The sequence below is a fragment of the Marmota flaviventris genome, chromosome 11 (genome assembly GCF_047511675.1).
Source record: "Marmota flaviventris isolate mMarFla1 chromosome 11, mMarFla1.hap1, whole genome shotgun sequence".
NCBI lineage: Eukaryota > Metazoa > Chordata > Mammalia > Rodentia > Sciuridae > Marmota > Marmota flaviventris.
The window spans coordinates 88,959,447-88,972,669 of NC_092508.1; the positions used below are offsets into that span (position 1 = coordinate 88,959,447).

At 33.6% G+C, this 13,223-nt stretch overlaps 1 protein-coding gene across 1 annotated transcript in view; it reads left to right on the plus strand.

Moving 5' to 3' along the window:
* Lrp1b (LDL receptor related protein 1B) overlaps nucleotides 1-13,223 on the plus strand; it is a 1,514,976-nt gene that overhangs the window by 1,227,473 nt on the left and 274,280 nt on the right. Inside the window, exons 46-47 of the mRNA XM_071619306.1 lie at nucleotides 1,817-1,945; nucleotides 5,928-6,047. Coding sequence (XP_071475407.1) covers nucleotides 1,817-1,945; nucleotides 5,928-6,047 — 249 coding nt within the window. The remainder of the gene's footprint in view (nucleotides 1-1,816; nucleotides 1,946-5,927; nucleotides 6,048-13,223) is intronic.

The following is a 13,223-nucleotide window of genomic DNA, read 5'->3' on the forward strand; positions in this document are numbered from 1 at the left end:
TCTTTAATCAAATATTCCTCAAAAAAAAAGCCTAAAAAATTTTATAGTGAGGGGCTGAGATTGTGGCTCAGTGGTAGAGCGCTCACCTAGCACGGGCGGGACCCGGGTTCGGTCCTCAGTACCACAGAAAAAATAAAATAAATAAAGGCATTGTGTTGTGTCCATCTACACCTAAAAAATAAATATTAAAAAATTTATAGTGAATTCTAAAATTAAGCTTTACCTCCTGCAAAGATTAATGAATTCTAATTACCTCCACCATATGACTTGCTTTCAAAGTACAATTATTTCAATAAGTTGTAGAGTGAGTATATGCAAGCATGGAGCACATCCCAAAAATTGAACTCTGAAAACTTGCTAATAAGTGTATTTGTAAAAGTAAAAATGAGTTCGTTTTCCAAAATAGAGACCCTTAAAAATATAGATCATGTGCTGGTATTGTCAACATAAAACTAACTTGTAGGAAAGGGTTTTTTTCCACATTTTTTAATGGTTGCCCTATGCTTACAATTCAAGTGAACCACATTAAAAACAAAACAAAACAAAAGAATCCTAATTTTTATGGAAACTCTGAAATTTAGAAATGGGACAATATGACAGTGTTCAGTTGGTGTCCATAAACTTTAGGTGTACATGCTTTTTAGATTATCATTGCATTCTACCAGCACATCCCATGGATTCCTATGCATTTTAAGTAGTACATGCTGGTCATGTGTGACAGGAAGAGAGAACTTGTTCCTTAGTTTTTCCCACATACATGAATGAGGCAAGAAGCTAATGATGATGATTTTAGCTCTATCCTTCTTCTGAAGGATAGAATTGGCTACTGAGGTTTCAACCAAAGGTAGTTGGTGTCAACAGATGAAGATGCATATAAAATGCTATGATTGAACATTACAGAAGTTAATTAGATTAGACAAAAGGGAATTAAGGGAAGGGAGGAGAGATGGGAATAGTAAAGACAGTAGAATGAATTGGACATAACTTTCCTATGCTCATATATGAATACACAACCAGTGTAATTCCACATCATGTTCAATCAAGGAATGGGATCAAAATTATAGGGGTGGCACCAGATGTTTGTATAATATGTCAAAATACACCCTACTGTCATGTATATTTTAAGACAAAAACAAACAAAAAAGAAAGTTGGTGAAGAAGCCCAAGTTAGAAGTAGGGACAAGTGTGGGCATTCATTTGATTGAGATGATTTCAAGTCTGGCATTAGAAAAGGGTGCACCCTCTTCCTGTAAAATTTCAGTGTATTGAATATATAATAGATTCTAACAAAAAATATAAAAACCACTATCAGTATGCACAAAACTATTTACCTAACTCTTTGTAAACATTTACTTTTAAAATAGACTACTAGGAACAGGGAATATGGCTTAGTGGCAGAGCATTTGCCTGGCATGTTTACAGACCTAGGTTCTATCTCCAGAAACACACACACACACACACACACACACACACACACATACACAAAACATACACATTGTTAATCTAGTTGCACAGTCATTTGAATTTATACTACTCATTCCCTGCACACATATGCAAAAACTAAATAGTATTTAATACACAAATAGGCATAAAAGAAATAGTCATGCAATGCCCCCAAAACAAATTGTAAAAACAAATGAGAGTAAGAATAAAAAAAAGTTTCTGGTAAGTTTAATCAAAAATTCCATCAAGCATTTCTCTTCATTGAATTTTATATTTATAACAATTGTAGTTTATGTTTGATTAAGGAATAAAATAGTCATGGTATTGAAAAATGTTTAACATCACCCAAAATATTGACTTCTTTTTATTTCAGCTAAAAATTCCTCTTGCAACATTTATTCTGAATTTGAGTGTGGAAATGGTGAATGCATCGACTACCAGCTCACCTGTGATGGTATTCCTCATTGTAAGGATAAGTCAGATGAAAAACTGCTTTACTGTGGTAAGTGTCCAATATGTGACTTGATCATTACAGAGTACAGTTTCTGATTCTTCTTATAATTTTTATTTGCCTTCCTTTTTAAAAAATGTAAAATTTATCTTTCTCATTAATCTGTAGGTCTAAGGAATTTGATTTGTCTCTGCTTGTGTTAAAATGAGGCACCTTATTTCCTATCCAGTAACCATGATATTCCTTGAAGAATTTTCTCATGGATTTTCATCCATGAAGTGCAAATTAAATCAAAGTAGAAACCTATTTTTTAAACAGCTTTGTGATTTATCTTTAGCAGTAGGCATTAGGCTTTCTTTAAAATGTTAATCAGAAATATCAGTGATTTTGGATATTGTAGTCTTATTCTATAGCAAAGGTCCACCTCCAGTCAATAGCATGTGGTGGGCTTGGAATCAGTCTTGTTCACTCTATGTTGCTAGGATTAGCACAGAGGCTAGTATTCTTTGGTACAGAGGTCAATTGCTTTAGGTGTGATCCTCATCAAGTATGGCTGTCACCAGATGTGCCTCTGTTGATGACACCAAGTAATACTCAATCTGTATCTCCTTCAGAAGAGGAGAATGGCTTTTCTACCCTAGGAAAAAAAATGCTGCTGTATTTTTCCAAGAAATTTACCTTTGTGCTATTTTGAAATGTAATGAATTGTTGTCAACCAGAGTTATCCTATAGTCTTATAGAACATTAGAAGTTGTTCCTAATGTTCTAACTGTATCCCTACATCCATCAACCATCATTTTCCAACCCTTCCTCTACTGATCCCTACCTAGTCTCTGGTAGCCACTATTATTTTTCTCTGCTACTTTGAGAAATTGTAATTTCCACGTATAAGTAAGAATATGTGATATTTGTCTTTCTGTGTCTGATTTATTTATCCTAATGTCCTCTTGTTACATCATGTTACTGCAAATTGTGAGATTTCATTCTTTAAGACTGAAAAAAAATATATCATTGTATATATGTGCTGCATTTTATTTATCTGTTCACCCATCAACGGACACCTTAGTTGATTCCATATCTTGGCTACTATGAATAAATGCGCTAGTGCAGATATCTCTCCAACATGCTGATTTTAATTTCCTTGTATATTTGCTCAATAGTGGGATTGCTGGATCAAATGATAGCTCCATTTCCAGATTTTTTAAGGAAGCTCCATAATGTTTTCCATAATTTACACTCCTGCCAACAATGTTGGAGATTTTCCTTTTCTCCCACACCCTGACTAGCATTTGTTATATTTTCTCTTTTTGATAATTGTCATTCTAATTGGGGTGAGAGGATAACTCATGGTGGTTTTGATTTGCATTCCCCTGATGATTAGTGATGTTGAGCACTTTTTCATATACTTGTAGGCCATTTGTATGTATTTTTAAATTATATTTATATATTTTTTTTCCTGTTGAGTTTTATGAGTTCTTTTTCATTTCTGGCTAATAATCCCCTGTTAGATGCATATTGTATTTTTTTCTTTAGTCTTCGTATTCTTTATTCTCTTATTTTTGTTTTTCTTTCCTTCTTTCAATTGGAGGTTTGGTTTATTCTCACTTTTGTAGTTCCTTGAGTTGTATTGATAGGTTTTAATTTTAAGTTCTTCTACATTTTTTGACATAGGCACTTGTTGCTATAAACTGCCCTATTAATATTACTTTTGATGTATTTTATGGGTCAGAGCATTTTGTTTTCATCGATTTCAACATTTTTACATTTCCCATTTCATTACTTAATTGACCTATTGGTTGTGCAACAGAATGTTGTTTAATTTCTATGTATTTGTATAATTTTTAAAGTTTCTCTTGTTGTAGATTTCTAGTTTTATTCCATTGTGTTCTGAGAAGATGTGTGGTATGATTTTAATTATTTTAATTTGTTCAGAGTTGTTTTGTGGCATAACATATGATCTGTCCTGGAGAATGTTTCAAGTGCTGGTGAGAAGAACATGAATTCTGAAACTTTTGAGTGAAATGTTCAGTAAATGTCTGTTAAGGCCATTGATTGATGGTATAATTGAACCCCAATGTTTCTTTCTTGATGTTTTTGTCTGGATGATCTGTCTTTTGATGAAAGTAAGATGCTTAAATCCTGGTATTAGAATTTGTAGCTCCCTTGAGAACTAATAAAGTTTGCTTTACATAATTAGTTGCTCTACTATTGAATGCATAGATATTTGCAATTGTTATTTCTCCTGTTGAATGGGTATCTTTATCATTATATAGTTATCTTGACTATTTTTATATTTTGTATTTTAAGTCTATTTATCTAATACACATATATAGTTATTCCTTCTTGCTTTTTGTTTCTATTTGCATGTTATATCTTTTTTTTCACTTCTTCACTTTCAAGCTATGTGTGTCTTTACTGATATAGTGAATTTTTTTTTTTTTGTAGGCAGCATATAATTGTGTCTCTCTTTTTTTTAGTCCATTTAACACGTCTATATCTTTTAATTGGGGAATCCCATATCTTTTATTCAATGTTACTATTTTTAAGTAAGAAAATGTTTTTGTTGTCCTGTTCAATTTATTACCAATTGCTTTATGTGGGCTTTGTTCCTTTCTTCCTCTTCTTCATTTTTGTGGTTTGGTGATTTTTTGTGTCAGTGGGGTTTGGGCCTCTTTTTATCTTTTGTATATCTGTTCTATTATTGAGTTTTGTACTTTCTCATGTGTTGATGATGGTAGTTATTATCCTTTATCTTCTAGTGTAGGATTCCCTTAAATATTTCTTATAGGGCTGATATGGTGGTAAAAAACATTATTAGCTCATGAGCCACACAAAAATGCTGTCAGAGCTAAAGTTGCCCTGTGAGTCAATGCCTGGTATGGGGTTGTATATTGTATTCTTTTTTCTTTAGTCTCCATTTCCTTTATTATACTCTCATTTTTGTTCTTTTTTTCCTACTTCCATTTGAAAGTTTGGTTTATTACTACTTTTTTATTTTCTTGAGTTGTATTGAGAGGTTTTAATTTTAACTTAAATTAAATTTAAATCTTAAAGCCCTGGAATGGGCTTTAAAATCATACCTGAGATTAAATCTATGTTCCCAAACGTTTTGTTCTGTGACTAGAATGGTCAACACAGCTCACTTATCTTTTTTTTTTTTTTTAAGAGAGAGAGAGAATTTTTTAATATTTATTTTTTAGTTTTCGGCAGACACAACATCTTTATTTGTATGTGGTGCTGAGGATTGAACCCACCAACACGTGCATGCCAGGCGAGCATGCTACCGCTTGAGCCACATCCCCAGCCCCTGTCTTTTTGTTTTTTTACAGCAACTAAGTAGATCTAATAGTGATAGAGACCATTAAATGAGCAAGTGTATATTTACTTATACTCAACACAGATTTTAGCAAAAATGTAGTATTCAGAAGATGACAGCTATTATTAGTAGTAGTAACTTCTGCCCCAAATAAGAGAATGTCAGAAGACCTTCATTAAGGTAAATAGAATTCAGAAGATAATTCATCTTCTTTGGAAATTGAACAGACAGTTTGAGCATAATCATAAAAGAAATTTATTGATATTTAGGTGACTCTTTGGCCTGATAATTCAGGAATACATAATTTTCTGCTTTTCTATTTTTTTTTATACAAAGCCTTTGCAGAAGCAAAGGAGTTGGATGATGAACACTGGGATATTTTTGTTATTTTTGAGGTAGATATTTATTTCTTCTGAATTTTATATGTGATATATGTTTATTCCTATGATAGTTGACAACAGTGTGAGTGAGAGGACAATATTTTGGGTGTAATTTTTAGGATATCTCCAAGTCTGGAACACTGAGTGAAAAAGGTCTTAACTGAATGAACTACTCCTTAGTTTGGTGACTATTATATCCAGTCCTTTAATACTACATGCACAGTACTTGTTTTATACAGCCAAATCCAGTCATTATGAATGAAATCTCTGTGATTTTCATCTTGTAAAAGTGTTTCTATGTGACCTCTAAGTATGACTTTCTACTTTTATTTATAAGAAAATAGAAGCTGTCGAAGAGGTTTTAAGCCTTGCTACAATCGTCGTTGCATCCTTCATGGCAAGTTATGTGATGGTGAAAATGATTGTGGAGACAACTCTGATGAATTAGACTGTAAAGGTAAATTTTCTTTCTTTCTTTTTTTATTTTTGCATTACCCAATAATATTTTTATAATAAGTCTGCCTTAAACTTTTCCAAAATTTGTTGTAGTGGGCAACAAGGTTTGTAATACCTAATAACATATATGGACTATATTTTAGTAAATGATATTATAATGGAACTGGAGATTATTATGTTATGTGAAATAAGCCAGGCATAGAGGGATGAGTTCTTCATGATCTCACTCATCAGTGGGATGTAAAATAGTTGAGCTCAGGGAAGTTGAGAGTAGAATATTTGTTACTAAAGGCCAGGGAGAGAAGAAGAAGAAAGGGAAAGAGAAAGGTTGTTCTATGGGTACTAATATGCATTTAGTTAGGAGCAAGGAGTTCTGGTGCACTACTGTGCAGTTGAATGACTATAGATAATAATGCAATGTGGGTTTCAAAAAGCCAACAGAGGATTTTTGAGTTTTTAACACACACACACACACACACACACACACGAAGAGATAAATGCCTAAGGAGTTAAATGTTTGACTAGATTATACTTTATAAAATGTGTAAATATATCAAAACATCACATGGTACCCCATTGACATTTGGTATTTTTATAAGTCAGTTAAAAATGCATTTAAATGTAATGACTATTTTTTCATTTCAACTGCTTCATTGACTTTTAAACTCTTGTCTTTTCTCACTAATACATTTCAATCTGCCTGTTCTTTGGACTTTTTTAACAAAATATGTAATACTAAATTTATAGATCCAAAGTGCTTCCCTTTTCTCAATCTGGTTTTACTCATGATCTCATTTTCTTAATGATTTGACTGGAAACCTTAATGCTATCTCTGTGATGCCTCCTTCCCACATATTTGTCTCCTCTTTGGCTAATCATTCTCACCTCTCCCAATTCTTTAAAATATCTTTCCTGTTCATCCATTATAAGCCTGGGTTGAATGTCCATTTAATGCTTTTCCCTGCCTATACTTTTTCAAATTCCTCCCAATGCTATTAATCATGCTAATACTATCTAACATTTCCCACAGTGACTACTGAACATTTAAATCAGATTACCTTGATTAAAATCCAGTATGAACATTTTTTGTCTTATTTTATATAAAACACTTAAACAATCTATGCCTCAATTTCCCAAACAGTAAGCTAAAAAATGATTTAGAGAGAATATTAATATTAAATTAAATAATAAAATACTCAGAATTATACTTAACATATAGTAAATGTCATATAGGCATTTGTTCTTTGCTTTTTCTTTTTTGAATTATTGACCTGATTTAGAACCACTAATCAAGTAGCAATGTTTACATAATAAATAACATTGTTTTTTTGTCTGACATTTAAGGCTTTCTAAAATCTGGACCCAATCAATATTTCCAAAGCAATTTTCTTTAATAAGTCCACTATTGAACAGACTTTTGTGAGTGCAGTGCATTAAGTGTTAAGACACTGAATTAATGAGATATGGACCTCTTGCCTTTAAGAAGTTCAAACCCTAAGTGACAAGTTGCCATGTAAACAGATGTAGATGAATATAAAATGCTATGATTGCACACATAAGAACACACCTTTTTTTTTAACTTTTAAGTATCCTCCAAAATTTCACAGACAACATTAAATTTATCTCAGTCTTGAGGTTTAAATAAGGTGGAGAGATCAAAACAGATCAAAGTAGAGACATTAATATTGAAAGATACAAGTTATTTGATTTATTTGGATTTTAAATGGGAGAGTGGTAAAAGAAAGAAAGAAAAAAGACTATAGTCATTAAAGGAAGGGGACAAAACATGAAGTGCATTATGTCCCGTTTTAAGGAACAGGCTTTATCTTGACCTCAACAGAAGTCTTAAGCCAAAGCATGGCCAATATGATCAAATTTACATTAGAATTTTAAAAAGGAAGGAAAAGTATTATTGTACAAATGAAAATTATAATACTGACATCAGACTTAGAAAAGGGGGTGGGGATGCTACAACAAACAGCCAAAGCAAAGATTAAGGAGGGCTAAGACAGATATGATAACACTTTAAAAGATGGCATGTAAGAACTTCCTGAGTAATAAACAGAAAAATTATGGGGTGGAGAAGAATACAAAAATTTGAAACAGGGGAGGGTATTTTTAACCTGTTGTAAAATTATTACGTGTTTTTGTTTAATTATTTTTCTGGATCTTTCTTTTGTGTGGGGAATGGGGATAACGAAGAGTACGTGCATTCTTGGGTGGGAGCACTTGTAGACTTGTAGACAGTCAAAGGGAGCTGTTCCAAAGTTCCTTGGATGGATAGGCTTCTGGAGCTCAGATAGTAGATTTAGACAAGAAGTACTGATTTTGGATTCATTAAGTAAAGAATAAAAAACATGGAGTGTGTACAGAGTGACTGTTGTGTTAGCAGAGTGCATCAGAATTACTTGCTGAAATTAAAAAAATAGAAGATGATCATAAAAAGAAGTAAAGCATAGCAGTAGTTGAAGGGTACTTGTAAGAAAGTATTTTCTCAAGAAATGAAGATCATTCTATATTTCAAAGGCTACAAAGAGGGTAAGAGTGTAGACATGGACTACAAGCATTCATCATGCTTAGTAAATAGTGACAATCTCTCAACTACCTTCATGAAAGACAGTTTAATGAAGTGGTGAGGGAAAGCCAGATCACATTGAGTTAAGGCAGAAAATGGATGTTCAGGGAATAGAGAAAGTGAATAGCTACGATTGTAGAAAAGAGTGATGAAAAGTATGAAGTATGATTGTGAAAAGAAGGCTGTGCAGTGTTGAAGAAGAGAGAAGAATGTTTGCAAGTCATCTTAGAGCTGTCTGGAAGGTTGGGAGGTGAATGCTTCTCATATTACCCTGTCTGACTCTTGGCCAGCATTTGACTTTAATGCTTTTTCACTTCTGTGACTAAAAGACCAAACCAGAACTATTATAGAGGACAAATAGTTTAATTGGTGGCTCACAATTTCAGAGGTCTATCCTTTATTTACAAGCAGAAGACAAAGGTGTATTAAAGACATTTGTTTTAGTCAGTTTTTCCACTCCTGTGACTAAAAGATCTGACCAGAACAATTTTAGCGGCGGGGGGGGGGGGGGGGGGGGGGGGGGGAGTTTATTTGGAGGCTCATGAGTTCAGAAGTCTCAGTCCACAGACTGTAGGCTCTATTTCTCAGGGTTCAAAATAAGAGTGAGGTAGAGGGAAGCAACTCACTTGAGACTCCACTCTCCAGATACAAAATATACACTCCAAAGCCCCAGCCCTAGTACCCACCTCCTCCAGCCCCATCCTACCCACCTTCAGTTACTACTCAGTTAATCCTTATCAATGGATTAGTTCACTTACTGTGTTAAGACTCTCACAACCCAATCATTTCATTTCTCGTCTGAACCTTCTTATATTGTCTCACCCGTGAGTTTTTGGAGAACACCTCACATCTAAAGCATAACAGCATTGAACCAGTTAATGCTAAAAATATCAAGCAAAATTTGAAAAAGAACAGAACAAAAATATATAAAGTAGATTCTAAAAGCAAATGTTTTTCACAAGAAACCATCAAAAGCTAATAAGTTACTATAGGCTTTTTTTTTTCTCTTTTTATATTTTTATTAGCACATTATAGTTTTACATATTTTGGGGGTTCATTTTGACATAGTCATAAGCATATAACACACTTTTCTCCATTTCAATCTCCAGTATGATGCCCCTTGCTTTTTCATCTCCCTCTTCCTGATATTTTTATTCTGTTCTTTGATCTACAATTATTGATATATTTTTTATTGGTGCATTATAGTTATACATAAAAGTGGAATTTGTTGTGACATAGTCATGCATGGATATACTATAATTTGGTCAATTTTATTCCACATTTCATTTTCTTCCTAGGAAATGAAAAATTTTTTTTCAAAAGTGGTAAATAAATTAGTATGTTTGTGTTTATGAAATGTAGTGCCTTGGACATGGTAGGGGTTTATTGAATTCTTATGTAGATTGTTGAAGTCCTAAGTATTATAAGATCCATTTTATTCTACTTAATGATATCAATACCTGCTACAGAACAGCAACAAAAACCTCAAAATGTCATTTCTACCTTTTAGTTTAAACTCTTTGCTTCTATGTAATAACCATAGAAGCAATGTTTGTGGTCCCAGAACAATGGATTCATGAATCAAGGATCTGTCACCATCATTTCTTTTGTGAAAATAGTATAAAAACTGTAGCAGTTGGATATCTTAAAATAAACAAAATATAAGCCTTGAAGTTCTCCTTTTAAAATACAGATAATTCACTGTAAAATTGTTCATGGACACCTAGCACACATTTCATTACTTGTTAGCAATTAGTGCATTTAATTAATTGGAGTAGCACCTACAGATAAACAATAGGTAGCTTTGTAAATGAAAGTCTACTCATCTGTTGCATCTTCTAGGTTTGATATTTTGCTCATTTAAAATTTGTTCACATAGTGAACACATTGGTAGGGTGCATTTCAAACCACAGAGGTAAATCTTCAGTTTTCATTCCCCATAAGCCATCAGTGATTCAGTTTGTACTGCCCAACCACCTGCTTTTTGTCACATGAAGGATAATGACGGAAAAGGCATGTACATGGGCTCAGGAAGTGCATAAAAGCATTCTCATTCCAAATATTCTCTTGTACTTATTCCCTCTCTGGTCAATATATCACCAGAATGCAGAGCTTTATTGTACATATATGAACATGTACTAATCACTTGCTAGTTTTGAATCTAAACAAAATGAATTTTAAAAATATAGTATTGTCAGTAATGAATAAATGCATGGGGATTTTGATAGGCTGTAATGAAAGGCTAAGATAGAGCTATCTATAAATTATTTGATGTGCCATTGAGCACTTGTTTAATTTATACATCAATAGCACACATTACTGTATTTTAATTCCTCAAGGGCAGGGTCTATTTACAGAATGGAAATGTAAGTTATGAGGAATAATTTTTTTGGTTTCTTCTCTTTTGGAGGAAAAAGAAATAGTACATTCTCATCAATTCTTTATTTATTGTTTCTTTAAAGGTATTTCCTTCATGACTGAATGTGAAGAGTTGTTCAAAATGTTGTCATTTTGTATTTGTCTTATGGATGTGTGACAGGTTGAGTGAATAGATCTGGGAAGAATGCATGATTTACCTTCTTCCCTGTTTAAATTGCTTCCTTTGGGAAGTATATGAATTTCCTTGGGCCACCAGAATGCTTTTAGGGAGACTGAGAGCTGGGAGTTCTGAGATAACTGAAGGAAAGGAAATTGGTGTTCTTAGGTTTTCCTAAGTTCATAGTAAATCTCTGAAAGGTTCCTCAACCAACAGCTAAAGGGAAAGGATAAATATGGCTAGAGAATAATTCGGCATTCCTTTTGTGTTTGCATTACCCTGGGAAACTAAGCAGCGAATTAAATAAATAAATAAAAGATGTGCTTTGAAAGTAAACAAAATAGAGATAGACAGACAATTTATTTATTTATTTATTTTCTTGTTAGCTTCCCTTTGCCACAGGCTTGGTTAGGGGAGTTGGAAGAGAGAATTGATTTATGTTATTTATAAGGAGCATCCAAAGAACCACAGAAAGACCAATTGGTTTTACATCTTTCACATCTCATTAAATATTTTATCTGACATGGTAAAAAGTAAGTGGAAGAAATAGGAAAATTAAGGAAGTATATGAAAAAGAGAGTGGTTTTACTTTTTTGCTTACTGCTACTTTTGATCCACAGTCCCAGTCAGATCTTTTTCTTTGTACTATCTCATTGCTATTCCTGATGTGGATGCACTATGTTTTCCCTCATATTTTTGTAAGCTAACTTTTTCTTTTGGACTATCTGGAGGAAAAAAGTCTAGTATTTCTCACTTGGCTTATCTTTATTTAGACCAAATTATTTTCTTTTTTTCTCTTTTTCACAAAACTGAAAAAGCCTGAGGGAAGATTGTCAGAAAACTTTCATATTCACTTGACAAATTAGAGATTCCAGTATTGTACTTTCTCAACATCACCCTAAGGATGATACAAGTTTGAATACTTTGCTGACCAAAACAAAGTAAGGAAAATGAAGCAACAGAAAGGAAGAGACATTAGTTTAATTATTTAGTGAAGTCCCTGTTGTTTCCATGGATTTCTCCTGTCAAAGGATTCTCCTTCCTTGCCTATGAATACAGTAGATATTAGTCCCCACTTCCATCTTGCTTCCACTTTAGGGGCTTAATAGTCCAATCCCATTGACACTGCTAACCCCAATTAACCCTCTAGAAGTTCTTAAACTCTATACCAAGACATGGAATCTCTGGAGACATGACTAAGCCTAAAGGGACAATCAGTTCCTGTTTGCAAAATTTGCCCTCTATAATAGGACAGCTGAACTCCCCTCACCACATTTCATCAGTCCTGTTTTTAGTTAGGAAAAGGGGAGATAAAAAAATATCCACCCTACAGATTTTCTTCTTTCCATTCCACTCTTCTGATCCCATACCTTCCCAATGTTTCTCTTTTAAAAAATTAATTATATTAATTAATTTACAGTAGAATGCATTTTGACACATTGTACACAAATTAAGCACACCTTCTCATTCCTCTGGCTGTAATTGGTGCAGAGTTACTCCAGTAGTGTAATCATAATCATACATGTATACAGGGTAATAATGTCTGTCTCATTCTACCCCATGTCTCCTTTAAATATCCTCTCTTAACCATTCTACACAACTTGACAGTCATAGTTTCTTTTCATTTAGTCTGAGTTTTTCTCATTTATTTCTTCTTCTCAGAATTCAATCTAAGACTTTATTCAGTTTGCTCCGCTTTTCTACTCTTCTCATGATGTCTTCTTTACTTTTGATTCTACTTCAGAGCTTCTGACAACTATTTTTAAAGCCCCATATGTGTAGAATCCTTCAAACTTCTATTTTCTTTTCCTTCCTTCCTTCCTTCCTTCCTTCCTTCCTTCCTTCCTTCCCCCTCCCCCCTCCCCCTCCTTCTCCTACCCCTCCTCCTCCTCCACCTCCACCTCCTCCACCTCCACCTCCTCCTCCTCCTCGATTGTACTGGGGATTGACTCACAGCTTCATGCCTGTAAGGCAAGTGCTCTACCAGTGAATTACATCTGCAGCTCTCTTGCTCCACCCCAGCTTTTACTTTTCTTGCTGAAATAAGATCTCAGTAAGTTGTCCAA